This window comes from Pogona vitticeps, chromosome 5 (genome assembly GCF_051106095.1).
Source record: "Pogona vitticeps strain Pit_001003342236 chromosome 5, PviZW2.1, whole genome shotgun sequence".
Taxonomy (NCBI): domain Eukaryota; kingdom Metazoa; phylum Chordata; class Lepidosauria; order Squamata; family Agamidae; genus Pogona; species Pogona vitticeps.
Window position 1 is genome coordinate 129,115,888 of NC_135787.1, and position 16,055 is coordinate 129,131,942.

At 41.0% G+C, this 16,055-nt stretch overlaps 1 protein-coding gene across 4 annotated transcripts in view; it reads left to right on the top strand.

Moving 5' to 3' along the window:
- The window catches only part of SLC13A1 (solute carrier family 13 member 1), an 82,491-nt gene that overhangs the window by 58,346 nt on the left and 8,090 nt on the right, over nt 1–16,055 (top strand). For 3 of the 4 annotated variants that reach the window (XR_013536972.1, XM_020803093.3, XM_020803094.3), the window contains exons 11-14: nt 9,748–9,851; nt 10,839–10,948; nt 13,010–13,171; nt 14,976–15,113. Coding sequence is in view for 3 of the 4 variants with exons in the window: in XM_020803093.3 (XP_020658752.3) it covers nt 9,748–9,851; nt 10,839–10,948; nt 13,010–13,171; nt 14,976–15,113 (514 nt within the window). In the remaining variant the exon portion in view is untranslated. Of the gene's footprint in view, nt 1–9,747; nt 9,852–10,838; nt 10,949–13,009; nt 13,172–14,975; nt 15,798–16,055 lie in introns of those variants that run through there. The other variant, XM_078376748.1, reaches the window with a different exon arrangement.

Genomic DNA, 16,055 nt, shown 5'->3' on the forward strand with positions numbered 1-16,055 from the left:
TAGCTAAGAAGGTTGCTATAAGTCAGAATTGACTTGATGGGATCATCATCATCATCATCATTCAAAAACACCAGGCACAGTCAGAATTATAAAAAACATTGATTGATATTATATAACAGATACAAGTTTTAACCAAAAACCTAAGTATCTGTTAAATATCAGCACAGTATATATGCTGTTCCTAATATTGCCATTTTTGTAGCTCTGATGGTGATTTCTGAGATCTGCAACTGCTTATAGTACTGTGTCAAATTTCTTGATATTGTCCCCAAAGCCCCAATGACTACGGGGAACACAGAAGTGTGTTTCTTCCAGAAGTGAGATGTTTCAATTGCCAGGTCTCTGTACTTTGTTAGTTTTTCCAGTTCTTTATTTTCAACTCTGGCATTCCCCAGAATTGCAATGTCAATGATCCAGAAATTTCTTCATTCTATTACCACTATGTCTAGTGTACTATGTTCAAGGTGTCTATCCGTCTCGATCCGGAAATCCCACAAGATCTTGACTTCCTCATTTTCTGACACCTTCTCTACCTGATGTTCCCATGGGTTTTTGGAGGCTAGCAAGTTATAATTTTTAACATAATGACCAGTGCACTAATTTTACCACCCTATCATGTCTAATTTTGTGATCTGTTTGTGCAATCTTTGGACATTTGCATATGAGGTGTGACATAGTTTAATTTTTTCTTGGCAGAGTCAACATTTGCTGTTAGCACTAATTCCTTGGATCTTAGCTTTTATCACGTTGGTTTGGAGTGATTGTTCTTGTGCAGGAAAAAGTCAAGCCTTTGGTTTCCTTCTTAAGGGTCCCCAGTTTTAGCCATGCCCATGTTGAATAATGATCATGCTTTCTATCAATATTTATTAGGTGCTGTCCATGTAGTGGTTTATTTTTCCAGCTGTTTAATTTCTTTTAAAATTGTTCACAATGGGCCATTAAGACGGTTTTCCATTTTTCCATGTATTTTTTTTTTGAGGAACCTCTGAATGTTTTTACTAATCCCAAACATTTTTGTTGTTGTTTAGTCATTAAGTCGTGTCCGACTCTTTGTGACCCCATGGACCAGAGCATGCCAGCCCTGCCATCTTCCACTGCCTCCCAGAGTTTGGTCAGGCTCATGTTGGTAGCTTCGATGACACTGTCCAACCATCTCATCCTCTGTCATCTCCTTCTCCTCTTGCCCTCACAGTTTCCCAACATCAGGATCTTTTCCAGGGAGTCTTCTCTTCTCATGAGATGGCCAAAGTATTGGAGCATCAGCCTCAGGGTTTGATTTCCTTCAAAATGGATAGGTTTGTTCTCTTTGCAGTCCAGGGGACTCTCAAGAGTCTCCTCCAGCACCAAGATTCTGAAGCATCAATTCTTCGGTGGTCAGCCTTCTTTATCATCCAGCTCTCACTTCCATACATCGCTTCTGGAATAACCATAGCTTTGACTATGCAGACTTTTGTTGGCAAGATGATGTCTCTGCTTTTTAAGATGCTGTCTAGGTTTGTCATTGCTTTCCTCCCAAGAAGCAGGCGTCTTTCAATTTCATGGCTGGTATCACCATCTGCAGTGATCACGGAGCCCAAGAAAGTAAAATCTTTCATTGCCTCCATATATTCCCCTTCTATTTGCCAAAAGGTGATGGGACCAGTGGCCATGATTTTAGTTTTTTTGATGTTGAGCTACAGACCATTATTGTGTTCTCCATGTTCACCCTCATTAAGAGGTTCTTTAAGTCCTCCTCACTTTCTGCCATCAGAGTGGTATCATCTGAATATCTGACGTTGATGTTTCTACCAGCAGTCTTAATTCCAGCCTGGGATTCATCCAGTCTTGCCTTTCGCATGATGTATTCTGCATATAAGCAGGGGGACAATATACAGCCTTGTCGTAATCCTTTCCCAATTTTGAACCAATCAGTTGTTCCATATCAAGTTCTAACTGTTGCTTCTTGTCCCACATATAGATTTCTCAGGAGATAGATAAGGTGGTTGACACAAAGGCTTTTGCATAGTTAATGAAGCAGAAGTAGATGTTTTTCTGGAACTCTCTGGCTTTCTCCATAATCCAGTGCATGTTAGCAATTTGGTCTCTAGTTCCTCTGCCCCTTTGAAATCCAGCTTGTACTTCTGGGAGTTCTCGGTCCACATACTGCAGAAGCCTACCTTGGAGGATTTTGAGCATAACCTTGCTAGCGTGTGAAATTAGTTCAATTGTATGGTAGTTGGAGCATTCTTTGGCACTGCCGTTCTTTGGGATTGGGATGTAGACTGATCTTTTTCAATCCTCTGGCCACTGCTGAGTTTTCCAAACTTGCTGGCATATTGGATGTAGCACCTTAACAGCGTCATCTTTTAAGATTTTAAATAGTTCCACTGGAATGCCATCACTTTCACTTGCCTTGTTGTTAGCCATGCTTTCTAAGGCCCACTTGACTTCACTCTCCAGGATATCTGGCTCAAGGTCAGCAACCACACTATCTGGGTTGTCCGTGATATCCAGATCTTTCTGGTATAATTGCTCTGTGTATTCCTGCCATCTCTTCTGGATGTCTTCTGCTTCTGTTAGGTCCCTACCATTTTGCCCTTTATCATGTCTATCTTTGCACAAAAGGTTCCTTTAACATCTCCAATTTTCTTGAACAGATCTCTGGTTTTTCCCTTTCTGTTATTTTCCTCTATTTGTTTGCACTGTTCATTTAAGAAGGCCCTCTTTTCTCTCCTTGCTATTCTTTGGAAATCTGAATTCAGTTTTCTGTAACTTTCCCTATCTCCCTTGCATTTTGTTTCCCTTCTCTTCTCTGCTATTTGTAAGGCCTAATTGGGCAGCCACTTTGCTTTCTTGCATTTCCTTTTCTTTGGGATGGTTTTGTTGCTGCCTCCTGTACAATGTTACAGGCCTCCATCCATAGTTCTTCAGGCACTCTGTCTATCATATCTAGTTACTTAAATCTGTTCTTCACTTCCACTGTGTATTCATAAGGGATTTGGTTTAGATTATACCTGACTAGCCCAGTGGTTTTTCCTACTTTCTTCAGTTTAATCTTTACTTTTGCTATAAGAAGCTGATGGTCAGAGCCACAATCAGCTCCAGGTCTTGTTTTTGCTGACTGTATAGAGCTTCTCCATCTTTGGCTGCAGAGAACATAATCTGATTTCAGTATTGCCCATCTGGTGATATCGATGTGTAGAGTCACCTCTTGTGTTGTTGGAAAAGAGTGTTTGTGATGACCAGCTTGTTCTCTCGACAAAAGTCTATTAGCCTTTGCCTTGCTTCGTTTTGAACTCCAAGGCCAAACGTACCTGTTATTCCTTTTATCTCTTGACTCCCTACTTATCTCTTGACTCCCTACTTTAGCATTGCAGCCCCCGATAATGACAAGAACATCTTTCTCTGATGTCAGTTCTAGAAGGTGTTGTAAGTCTTCATAGAATTGGTCAATTTCAGCCTCTTCAGCAGAGGTGCATAAAATTGGATTACTGTGATGTTAAAAGGTCTGCCTTGGATTCTTATTGAAATCATTCTATCATTTTTTAGAATGTATCCCAGTACAGCTTTTCCCACTCTCCAGATGAGTTACATGGATTTTGGTTAAAGCATCTAACAAGTCTAAATCAATGTATAGCAGTGCAATTTAACCACTTACAGTGGTGCCTCGACCTATGACCATAATCTGTTCCAGAAGATGGACATAACTTGAAATGGTCGTAAGTTGAAGCACCATTTCCCATAGGAATGCATTGAAATGCAATTTATCCATTTCAGACAGAAAAAAAATCACCGGGGGAAAAAAATCATTACAAGACTCATTGGAAACGCAATTAATCCCTTCCGGCAGAAGGGGGAGGGGGAAGAAAAGCAATCAAGTGTGCAAGACCCATTGGAAATGCACAGAAAAAAACAGAGCAGATCGGAAATGCACAGAGACAAAGGGAGCAGGTCAGAAATGCAAAGAAAGCAAAGGAAAAAGCAAGGGAAGCAAGCATTGGAAATGGGGGAAAAAACCCAAAAGCAACCAAACCCCCAAGACCCATTGGAAATGGGGGAAGCTAAAAAAACAAACCCCCCAAGACCCATTGGAAATGGGGAAAAAATCCAAAACAACGAAACTCCCCAAGACCCATCAGAAATGGGGAAAAATACTCCAAAAAACAACAAAAAACCCCAAGACCCATTGGAAATGGAGGGGGAAAACAACATACAAACAAATCCCCCAAGACCCATCACAGCACAGAAACATATTCCCCCCAGCTCAAAATCACACTGCAAAAACACTCAGAACAGTTTTTAAAAAGCAGGAAACAGCACCTTACCGTACCAGGCAGCCCGAAGCCTCTCTGCAAACACACACACACACACAATCAGAAGCAGAAGGAGGCAGTCCTAAGCCTCCTCCAACACACATTCTATAACTGCTGGGGTGAAAGAGCTACAAGGAAGCAGCCCCGTCGCCACCTACAGTTAGAAATTTGAATATCCCACCTTTCCCCCCTGCCTTTTTCTGTTTGTAAGTGGAAACTCCGGTCGCATGTACAGTGGTGCCTCAACTTACGAACATCCCTACTTATGAACATTTTGATTTACAAACAGCTCCGGTCGCAACATTTTGCTTCAATGTGCAAAGAGAGCTTCCACTTACGAACAGAAACAAGCAGGAGAAAAAGGCGGGCAATTCAGATTTCTAACAGAAGGTGGCGACGAGGCTGCTTTGTACTGTAGCTCTTTCACTTTGGGCAGTTAGAGAGTGTGTCATCGTCATCAGAGGCTTGGGAGAGCCTCCTGCTTCAGAGTGAGTGAGTGAGAGAGAGTGTGTGTGTTTCTCTCTCTCTCTCTCTCTCTCTCTCTCTCTCTCTCTGTGTGTGTGTGTGTGTGTGTGCGTGTGCGTGTGTGTGCGTGTGTGTGCAGGGAGAAAAGCTGCTGTTTTCTTTTAAAAACTGTTCTGGGTGGGTTTTGGCTGGGGCAGGTATGTTTCTGTGCTGTGTTGTTAGTGGCTTTGCTGTTTATTTTTGGAGTTTTTTTCTTCTTCTTAAAACTCAGCAACGGAGCACTTTCTGTGTTCTTTTTATTGTTTTGGTGATTTTTTTTCTTCGGCTGGAACGGATTAATCAGTTTTCAATGCATTCCTATGGGAAATGGTGCTTCGACTTACGAACGTTTCTACTTAAGAACACCATTCCAATACAGATTAAGTTCATAAGTCGAGGCACCACTGCAGAAGGAAAATTTTGCAGCTGGAGCTGGTCGTAACTCAAAATGGTCGTAAATAGGGACATTCAGAAGTCAAGGCACCACTGCAGTTGACTCTCCCACTCTCTATTTAACAAATAACTTTAGCATTCACAAGCAAGGTTTTGTATTCTTTTCAAAAAACACAACAGGAAATCTGTTTTCAGATATCTTTTTTTAAAAAAGCATGGCCCTTTTGACTCTCCCGTAATTTTTCCACTACAGTCTATTTTTATTTGGAGGGAAATGTGAGGATGTGTCATTCTATATTAGTGGGAATTGGTTTTATAGCATGATATATTCAGCCTAAAATGATAAGATCATAAGGCTGCATTCCTTCCAAAACCAAGAAAGAAAGAAAAACTTTTTTAAATTATATTTTTTCTTCCTTTCTGACTGTCTTTAGAGTCCCCTTGCATCCCTATGTCTCTATTAACATTAATTTCTAATTTTCCTCAGAACACCTATCTGAGAATTTAATTCTTACTGGCTTTAACAGCCTCAGTATAAATATCTATGTTCACTGTGAACTTTCATGTGGAACATAAGTTCATTCAGGTGTTTGGCTCATTTTCATATATTGATAAAAGCGATTAAGATTATATGAATGTTCTTTGCTGATTTCATTTTAGAACATTATTTATATTTATTCAGGAGAGTAGAGTTACCATAGCAACATTTGCAGTTATAAGAACTTGAGCAGAATAGTTCATCAGAGGTTTGCTAGGTTTCCTCTTTCTTATAGGCATCACAGACTAGCTGTAACTGCAAAACATCCTTTTGCAATTTTACCTAAAATCCTGTTCACAGCAGTTCCATCAGAGAGTAGAAATTATGATTCCTTGGAACTATTCCAAGAGACCTTTCAGGAAGACTTCCATTTGAACATAGAATGCCAGCTCTTTCCTTACTGGAGGGGAGGGTATCATTACACTCCCTTGATGACACAGGGCTCCTACTTGTGGGCCAAGCAGGGGCTCTGGCTGGTCCAGATGAGACTGTGAAGGGCAGTTTTCTGTCCAGTCACTTGGCAGGCTTTTCAAGGGGGGGGGGGCTGCACCACTCAGCCTCTTTACTAGGCCATCCCGCCTCCCTCATTCACCTTCTTTAGGAGGCCTCTTCCCTCTGCCTCCTGCAATTGAGTTTACGGTATATCATCTGCCAGTTTTCTAAAGCTGGAGAAGAATTTCACTCAAAGACCAAATTGGCTACGAGCGCTTCACGTTTTTACCTTCCCTGTAGCAATTCAGGTTCTTTGTGCATTTGATCGTATGTTCATGCCTGGTGGGGCTTTTTTTTCTCTCTCTCTCTCTGTCACAACTTTCTCATGAGGTTGTGAACATCAGGCAAGATTCATCTCTGAAAGTAAACAGGTTAAGTTTAACTCATCTCCCCTCAAAGGGGGGGTCTCTGTAAATGGCGTCGGGAGAGAGAGCCCACTGCACGAACTTACAGTATTTGGGAAGCTGCATGTTCAGCCTCTCCTTCAGGCAGCATGAGGGACACACTTAGTGATCCACATATTTAGTTTATTTATGTATTTATTTATTTTATTTATATCCCGCCTATCTAGTCCCTCAGGACCACTATGTTTGTCAGATTGCAAATTGCTGCTATGGTAATGTTCAATCTTTGGTCAGGTACGTCTTTTATCAAATTCTACCAGTGAATTAATGGAGTTTTAAATGATTTGGCAGTTCTACTGTGAGCAAAGCAGTTTCTCATTTCTCTTTGAGCCTCAAACAGAGGGGAGAAGGTTAACAGCTCTTTAATCCTTCCCCTTTGTTCTCCCCCAGGAGGAGGTGTTGGGCAAACTTTCATCACTGCCCCAACACTCAACCTTTTAAAGTAGTTTTACCCTTTGCATGTTCTCAGAAGTCTCTAGAGCCCTAAGAGACACTCATAACAGATCTGTCACCTTGGCAACATGGCAGCCATCTTAACCTTCTCAGTCTTCTTCCTGCTCCTCTGTGCCTGTTACAAGCTGACAACCATGGCAAGTGAATCTCTCAGCAGCTCTGGATGATAGTTGGAAAAGAACAGGACTGTCTTCACCATATGCCCTTGCCTCTGCTTCTCACATGTGGAGAGACCCTCTCTGTGACTGGGACACAGACTAAGAATCCCAAAACATTTGGGTCTGCATCACCTGATCATAGAAAACTTCTCACATCAAGTCATGAAAATACTGTAATAGCCTAATATAATATAATCCTAAATGCCCTCCTAATGTGGGAGTCTTTTCAAAGTTAGGGAAAATCTAGTAAGACAGTTGCTATTGCACTCCTAATCTTTACTTTGAACCCTCATTGTTAAATTTTCAATAGCAGGGCACTTCAAATTATTATTATTATTATTATTTATTTATTTATTTAATTTATATGCCGCCCACACTACCCAAAGGTCTCTGGGCGGCTTACAGCATTTAATGAGGGTTGAACTTTGGTGAGTCACAATCTGTGACCAGTCAAGATATGTTACTACAGGAAAAAACATTAAGTATGTTTTAGATCCAGGGTTCTCAACCAATGGTGGTGGATGTACCCATGGTGAGACTCAGAAGTAGTTTAGGTAGGACATAGGGCTTCCATAAGAATTACTAAAAATTCACTCCAATTCCTGTGTCCTCCTGTAAACATAATATGCCCTCTTCTAGTGACGCCACCTGCCTCACCCATCACAAATTCTCCACTTTTGATCTTTTCACATGCTGGCAGCAACTTGGGGCACTGAATGTTTCTCCCAGTCTTCCAGTCCTTCTGCCCACCAACTTAGCTTAAATAATTATAATAAGAGAATGCCCGTAAACACATAAGTGTCTGTCTTGGAAAAAAGTGGGCTATTTGTTTCAGTTTTAATGGGACTCAGGTTCTCTGACACAAAGAGACTGAGATGTAACAGATGAACATTTGAGAACTACTGCTTCAATTAATTTGAAGTATTATTATCGAAAGCTTTTGTTCTGTTCATGGTTGCTATTTATCTTAAGATACAGTTGTGAATCGTTATATAAATGGCAATTAATTCAGATATCAATGTTTTTAAAATAAAGCATCAAGTTGTCTTTCTGCTGCGCTGACTGTCACACTAAGTCATAAAGATAAGGTGGGACCTGCCATTAGCCAAACTGAGGCAGACACCTCAGGTGGCAGAATGCTGGGGCCGCTCACTTTCTCCTGCCCAAGCTGAGAGCAGGCTGTGTCACCAGCCTCTCTCTGGCTTTCTGTATGTCTCAGCACTTCTCATTTGACAGTGTAAAGAATGCATCAGTCTGGGGGGGTATGCCTGTATAAAAGTGCCCCCCATCTCCATAATGCCTCAGAATTGGGTCCCTTGGACCCAAGATTTCATTTATGTATCCAGTGGGGGTACACAGGTAGACAGCAGCACTGAAGAAAGTACTGCCGTCGCCCCTACCCTTCTCTCATCTCCCCATGAGTGTTTCAGAGGTGCAATCTTTCTGCCTTGGTTACTGGGACAGCTTGCCTCAGCACTACTCTGGAACAACACTCCAGCTAACATTGTAAGCATTACAACCCTCCTTCTTTTCCTGCAAAACAGGAAAGGCCTAGCATGAGCAGAGACAGGCATAGGAATTTTCCAATACCGTAGGCATAAGTGTGTCAAGTGGAGGCATCATTTCTACCTCCTGGATTGTAAAGCGCTCAAGAATGCTTTATCACTGAGTGTTTCTCTTCCCACTTTTTATCAGCCATGGGCAAAAGGGGTATGTGGAGTGTTTTCAGTTGAAGAGATCAGCTCTAACAAAATGCTCTTGTGAATTCTGTCTGTGTTCCTTTTAGACTGTTGTGGTGCTCTATCTGAGATAAGATTCTAAGATTGTATCAAATCCAATAGCATGCCTTTAAGAGGATGCCAAATACATTTTTCTTTCAGGAAGCATTTAAGAACATCCTTACTTAATTTTCTGTTTATCTGTGCCCCCTGGAGTCTGACATCATATGGGGTTTTATTTAATGTACATTTTTATCTTATTGGTTTTGTTGGGTGGTTGAGGTTATTGTTTATTTTATCCTTGTAAACCACATAAAATAGTGGCTCACAATAAGTCAGTGTTTTATAAATTTACAAAATAAATAAACAAACTAGGAATTGACAGCAATTCCACTGAGCTTGGTACCTAACCTATCAAACTTGCAAAGGAAGCCTGTATTGACCTCCCAATGACCAATCACCACATTAAGCAACCTAATTTACCTGAGAAGGAGGTGGGAAAGCTGGTACTAGGTCAAATAAGACATCTGTTTGCACTTAAGGAATTCTAACCTCTACTGACTTGCTATCTGTATCTTATGTTCCGACTTTCAGTTTCTGCCTATAGCAAACCATATGGCTTAATCATAGCTGACCTAATGTAAATTAGAGAAGTTTCTTATCACCTCCAAGTAGACTGATGAATTTTCTGAAATATGAAGTATGTTAATAATAGATTGTGTTGCTGAAGAAATCTGCAAACGTTTCATGTTTCCTAACACCGTTGGTTAAATGAAGCATCAAATTTTTCTTCAGATACCGAGGATTTGCTACTGATTCAACAGTCGCCTTAATAATTGGCCTCCTCTTCTTCATTATTCCAGCAAAAACATTGTCTAGAACTTCAAATGGAGAAGATAGTTGAGTATATATGCTTTCCTCTGCCTTTTCCTTTAAGTACTATCAGACAAGACTATTGGGAATTTTAATTATCCAACTTATTAAACTTTTTAAAATTCATTCACACCTTCTGTTGTGTGCAGATTGAAAAATCTTAAAACTGGCTTCCAGAAATAAAAACAAAAATTGATGTGTTCAAAACTTGAACCAAGTGTAAACTCCAGAGTATCTGGGGCTGTAGTAAATATGTGGGACAGGGTTTTCCACTCATTTCAGTGATCGCCGCCAATCCCAACACATGGATTGGTTCTTCCATTTAAATGAAGGAGAGACTCAGATAGGTTAGACTCCTGTCACTATTGTGGCATTCAGTACAGGTTGTTTGCATCCTTCCTATAGCATGTGCTGGAAGGTCACCTATGTCCACAAGCTCTGCTCAGCACACTCAATGAGGGTTAAGTATTGCAGAATTAAAAAATGCAATAGAAAGCCCGTCTCCAAGGCTCTTATGTTTCTCTGTACATCTCTCTGTACATCCCACTACAAAGGTCTGCAGTGGGTTTGTTAGCATGTTCCATGGAGAATGCACCTGTGTATCCCCATGCTTGGTAACCGGGGACTGATCACAAGGACTCTTGTAAATACACTTAGTCAACGCACTTGCAAACCCTCTGCAGATCTCACTATGAAATACATATAAATCTTTAGAGGGGCCCCCTTGCAGGCAGAAACATTGGAGGCAGGGCTTGGATAACTGTCCTTTATGACCCTGCCCCCAGACCTCATGGCTGTAGGTCGAATGCCTGCATAGACACTCTACTAATGAGTAAACTCGCAAAACTTTGCTAACAATGGCATATCCATCATTACGAAGAACAGTTGCAAAGGATAATTCCAGTTCTGGAGTTCAGTCTCTCTGCATAAAATGAAGATGAACGGGAATGGAAAGCTAATGGGATGAGCTTTTTCCTCCAAATATTTCAACAAAATTCTTTTCTCCCCTCTAGTTGCTTTTGATTATTCTCCGCTGATAACTTGGAAAGAATTTCAGGCTTGCATGCCATGGGAAATTGCCATTCTCGTTGGAGGAGGGTTTGCGCTGGCAGATGGCTGTGAGGTAATGCAGATTTTTACAACATATTCCAATGATGATGATGATGTTGATGATGATATGCTTTAGCCAGTAGCTGGATAACTTCTGAAAGGACACAAGGAGGTATTACTAGACGGCTCTTTGTGTAAATTCCAAACTGTTCAACCATTCATGCAATGGATCAATGTACAAGTGGAAAGAACAAACAGAATTCTGAGTCTTCTTTTTCATAGTAATAAGTCATACCTAAGTTTCATTGGGATTCTAACATAGTAAGGATTCTTTTGTGATATAATCATAACGGTGAGGATCTTAAAGGATTTATATTTACAAGGTGTATTCTGTTACTGTTTTGTACCATGGGGCCAGTGGCTTCAAGCTCTCCAATTCTGAAAAGTAAATAATAGCAATTATTCTTGTTCCTTTTGAAGAATAGAAAAAGGTACTATTGAAAAATTGCAACTATAATTGCACTAACTACTTTTCAAAGGGAGTGAAATTCTAAAAATGAAGAATTGCTATTTAAAAGTAACTTTTTTGTTGTAAATAATGTAATCAAGAAACTGTTCCAGAAGATGTGGAAATAAATAGGAGATTAGCCACAGGATCTTCAGTTATTTGGCATGAAGGGTATCTGCTCTACAGAGAACCTGTCCAAACTGCCATGTAGTTATAGTATATGGTTCCCTGACAGGACTGTTTGGCATGAGGGAAAAAGAGACTTCATTCACTTGAGTTTCTACTAAAAACAATCAATCCTTCCCCTTTAAGAGTTGGCATGTATCTTTCTAGTGCAGGTCTAGGGCATGAAATATTTCAGGAACAATTCATTGAGATGCAAAATTGTTCTTTGTTCTGCCTTTGTAGACAGGTACCAATAATTAAAATACATTGCACTGAACATAGGGACCTTTTAAGCACCATCCGAATCACAGTGTGGATAGGCCCACAGTTACAGCAATTTGGTTCTACTTTAACAGCTATGGTTCCGTCTTTTGACCTCCTAGGATTTGTATTTTGATGAGGTACTTAGGATTCTCTGCTAAAGAGCATGAGTATTCCTCTGAGCTACAGCAAATAATTCTTTGTTCCTCTAGTTCAAAGATTCTGTAGAATGGAGCCCTGCAGTTACACTAATTTCACTAACTTCTGTCATCTAGAGTGGTCTCTGCACTAGGCCATGTAACTTGTAACTTCAGTCACTCAAAATACTGCTTAGAGATGGGAAAAGTTATAAACCCATGATATAGGTAGCTCCCTAGAGCCTCTCAAGGAAAGCGCTGGAAGAGAAGCTTAGTGCTTTTTGCAATAAAGTTTCGTATCTCTTCATCCATGTCTCCATTTTGCTCTAAAATCTGACCCAGCACCATCCCCATGTTTTATATGGATCTAAACATATTGTTAGGGATCTCCCAAGAACAGAGGTTGAAAACAATTCCTTTTTGGCAAAATGCTGAGCTAACTGGAGGATACTGGGAGAAGTGCTCCCAAAACATAATTGTCCCAAGCTCTGCCTGGGAGTATAATTAATCATTGTTCAAATGTTAGGATTGGTGGGAAGAACTCAAGAGTGCTTTTGTACTAAGCAATGCGTTAAAAGAGAGAGCCTATCTGGGACGATAGATGCAAGTGTTAGACTAGGACTCAGGAGGCATGAGTTGAAACCCCTGTTTGGCCATGGAAACCCATGGGGGTGGGTGGTGGCAATGATAAACCAGGCCACGGACATCTCACATGCTTCAAAGATGTTGCTAGAGCTGACAGAAGTTGGAAGTAACTTGACAACACTTAATAGCAATGCATTCAAAGGCTCTCCCTGTCCCACAGCACAGCTGTTAAAGATTGCTGGTAGTTATTGTGTGACTTAAGTGGCCATGGTTATTTAGAGAAAATATCATTTAGTTTTTGATATGATAAATATATTATCTTGGCACAAACGTAATTTATTGTTGAGGGGGACATAGTGGTGCCAAAAATCCCAATAAATCCAGTTATTGGCATGTCCAATTGAGCATCTAGATTAAAAACTGATGACATTCTGTTAATGCAACACATTTAATAATAATGCAACAATTCTTTCTGCAGGTCTCTAAACTCTCAGCCTGGATAGGAAGCAAATTAACTCCTTTGGGCTCACTACCCGTATGGCTGATCATCCTTATTTCATCTTTGCTTGTCACTTCACTCACAGAAGTAGCCAGCAACCCTGCCACTATCACAATAGCTTTGCCTATTCTGGCCCCTTTGGTAAGTAACTATGTTGACTTGGTTCTGAGACGGTCCATTGGTGCTCATTCTGGTTAAAGACAAGTTTTAAAGGAATGGAATTGCTGAATGAGGATTCCCCATTCTTTCAAAATATGCTTAACATGCTTAAGATAATAGTGGGGGAGGGGGAGAGCATCTGTCTTAGTACAGTTTGAAAAATACAACCAAGGAAACCGTTAGCTGGGTGAAGTTGCATAATTCCAAAATCATATATGTTCATGTCTTGTATAGCGATTGTAGTAGTTTCTTAAAATTCCACAAAGATGGGGAAAAATAATACATGACTATTAACTACAGATCTGAAGGGACAGCAGTGGGTCTAACAACAGTGCATCAGTCCTCTGTTCCACTGCATTCAAGGAGAAATAACAGAACTGTCGGTCTTGAGTTAGAAATAAGTTTCTTTGTCTGAGTGTTCCTGTGTATTATATAATAAACAATCCAATTTCCACATCCTAATCATGGAAGGAATTCTATGGTCTCCTCAGTTTGATAAAGTGGAGGTGTGAGGGGAAGGGTGTACCCAGTGTGATGTAGTGGATTGAGTAATGGGCTAAGATTCAGGAGAATCTGTTCCCTGGGTCTGCCATGAAAACTCACTTGAGGTGTGTGTAGAACTGATAAAACCATTCCTTAAATACCTCACTTACCTTGAAAACCCTATTAATAATAATTATTATGTGCCTTCAAGTCAGTTCTGACTTATGATGCACTTTTTAGGGTTTTCAAGCTAGAGAGTACAGAGAAGTTGTTTTCCATTAGTGGCATAGCATGGGTTTTCAGCATCTGGGGCAAGGAGGGTCATGTGATGCAATGCATGGATGAGGAGGGGGCAGGAGAACCCCCAGGGTGGTGCCATGAAGTGGCCATGGGGCCACTTGTGGTCCACGCTGGTGGCAACAGACTCAGTGCCCATGGAGTCTTGGACTCGGACTGCCAGGAAGGGGAAGAGGAGTCAAGGAGCGGCTGCATGAACATGCCTGGCAGGGCGACCCATGCACCCCTAAGAATTTTGTACCCAGGGTGACTGCCCCTATAGATTCCCCATGCTATGCCACTGTTTACCATTTCCTTCTTCTAGAGGCATCCCGGTACACTGCAGCTTGCTCAAGGCCACACAGGGTGGCTTTTTCTGGGAAGCACAGTGGGGTATTGAACTTCCAAACTCTGGCTCCACTGCCAGACACTTAACTCACTGATCTACCAGCCTGCTAATTGTGTGCTGTCAGGTCAATTCCGACTTATGGCAACCTTTTTCAGGGTTTTCTAAATAGAGAGTACTCAGAAGTAGTTTACCATCCCCTTCTTCTGAGGCCATCCTTATGAATGCAGCTTGCCCAAGGCCACACAAGCTGGCCCTTCTGGGATGCACATAGGGGAACTGAACTCCCAACCTCTAGTTCACTGAGCTATTCAGCCAGCAAAAAACCTGTTGGGGTTGCTGTAAGTCAGTTTTTATTTGAGGGCACATACAAAACCAATGTGTATGAGAGAGTGGGTGTGTGCATGAGTGTAAGCATAGAGGAGACTGTTTAAATTTAGTGATAGAGACTGTTAATTCTTTTACAACAACAGTAATTTTTCTAGGCCCTAGTGACAATATATTTCAGGTGCCAAGTATCCTTTAAATACGTGCTTAACTATTAAGATAAATTACTCTATAATCATGCTTTCATTAGAGTCACTGGAGGTTTTAGATTATAATTCATATTTTAGCTCCTTACTGTATCAACTGTATGTTTTCATTTAGCAAATGACAACCATCATTTTATTTGCCTAACAGGCAGAAGCCATCCATGTGAACCCTCTGTATATCTTGATACCATCAACCCTCTGCACTTCATTTGCCTTTTTGCTACCCGTAGCCAATCCACCCAATGCCATTGTATTTGCATATGGGCACCTGACAGTTATTGACATGGTAAGTTACTGGGAAACAATGTGTGATTTGCAGGCATATTTTTCAATATTATTGTCATTATGATTAATAATAGCACCACCACCACCAATATAATGTTGAAAACATTGATCTCATCATCTCAGCAATCTTAGGAATATAGGAAGAGCCTTGGTGAGTCAGAGCAACAATCCATCTTCTGCACCCATTCCGTTTCCACAGTCAGCAACCAGAAACCTTCAGAAAACCCACATAAGCTTGAAAGGCAATAAAAAGTAGAAACACCAGTCTGCTCCTAATCCCCAGACGCCAGCAGCTGGTACTGCCTCTGAAGCTAGAGGTTTCATCTAGCCACTATTACTAACTAGGGCTTAGAAAAGTTATGTTTTGCAGACCGCAGCCCCCAGAATCCTCAGGTCAGCATAACCTATGGCCATGTTGCCTGGAGAATCCCAGGAATTGTGGTCCACAAATGTAACTTTTCCAAGTTCTGTGACAAACAGCGATTGATGCACCTGTCCTCCATGAATTTGCCCAGTCCTGTCCAAAAGCCTGATAGGAACTTTATCCTTGTATTCCTTCTTTTCTTATTGATAATATTTATTAATTCAGGTTTTCCTCCTAGGAGTCACAGGAAAGAGACACACTTCTCCTTTGCCCTTTTTATTCACCCTACAACTTTGGTGTGTGTGTGTGTGTGTGTGTGTGTGTGTGTGTGTGTGTGTGTGTGCGCGCGCGCACCTGTGTGTGTGTGTGTGTGTGTGTGCATCCGTCTCTCTCTCTCTCTCTCTCTCTCTCTCTCTCTCTCTGTGTGTGTGTGTGTGTGTGTGTGTTGAACCCAAGTCTCCACTAGTTTTCAATTACTGATCATCACATGATGGGAAATCCAAAAATCAACAATAAATCTTACAGTATCTCATTTTACAGATAGGAGCAAGCGATAGGGACCATCATATTCATGCTGCT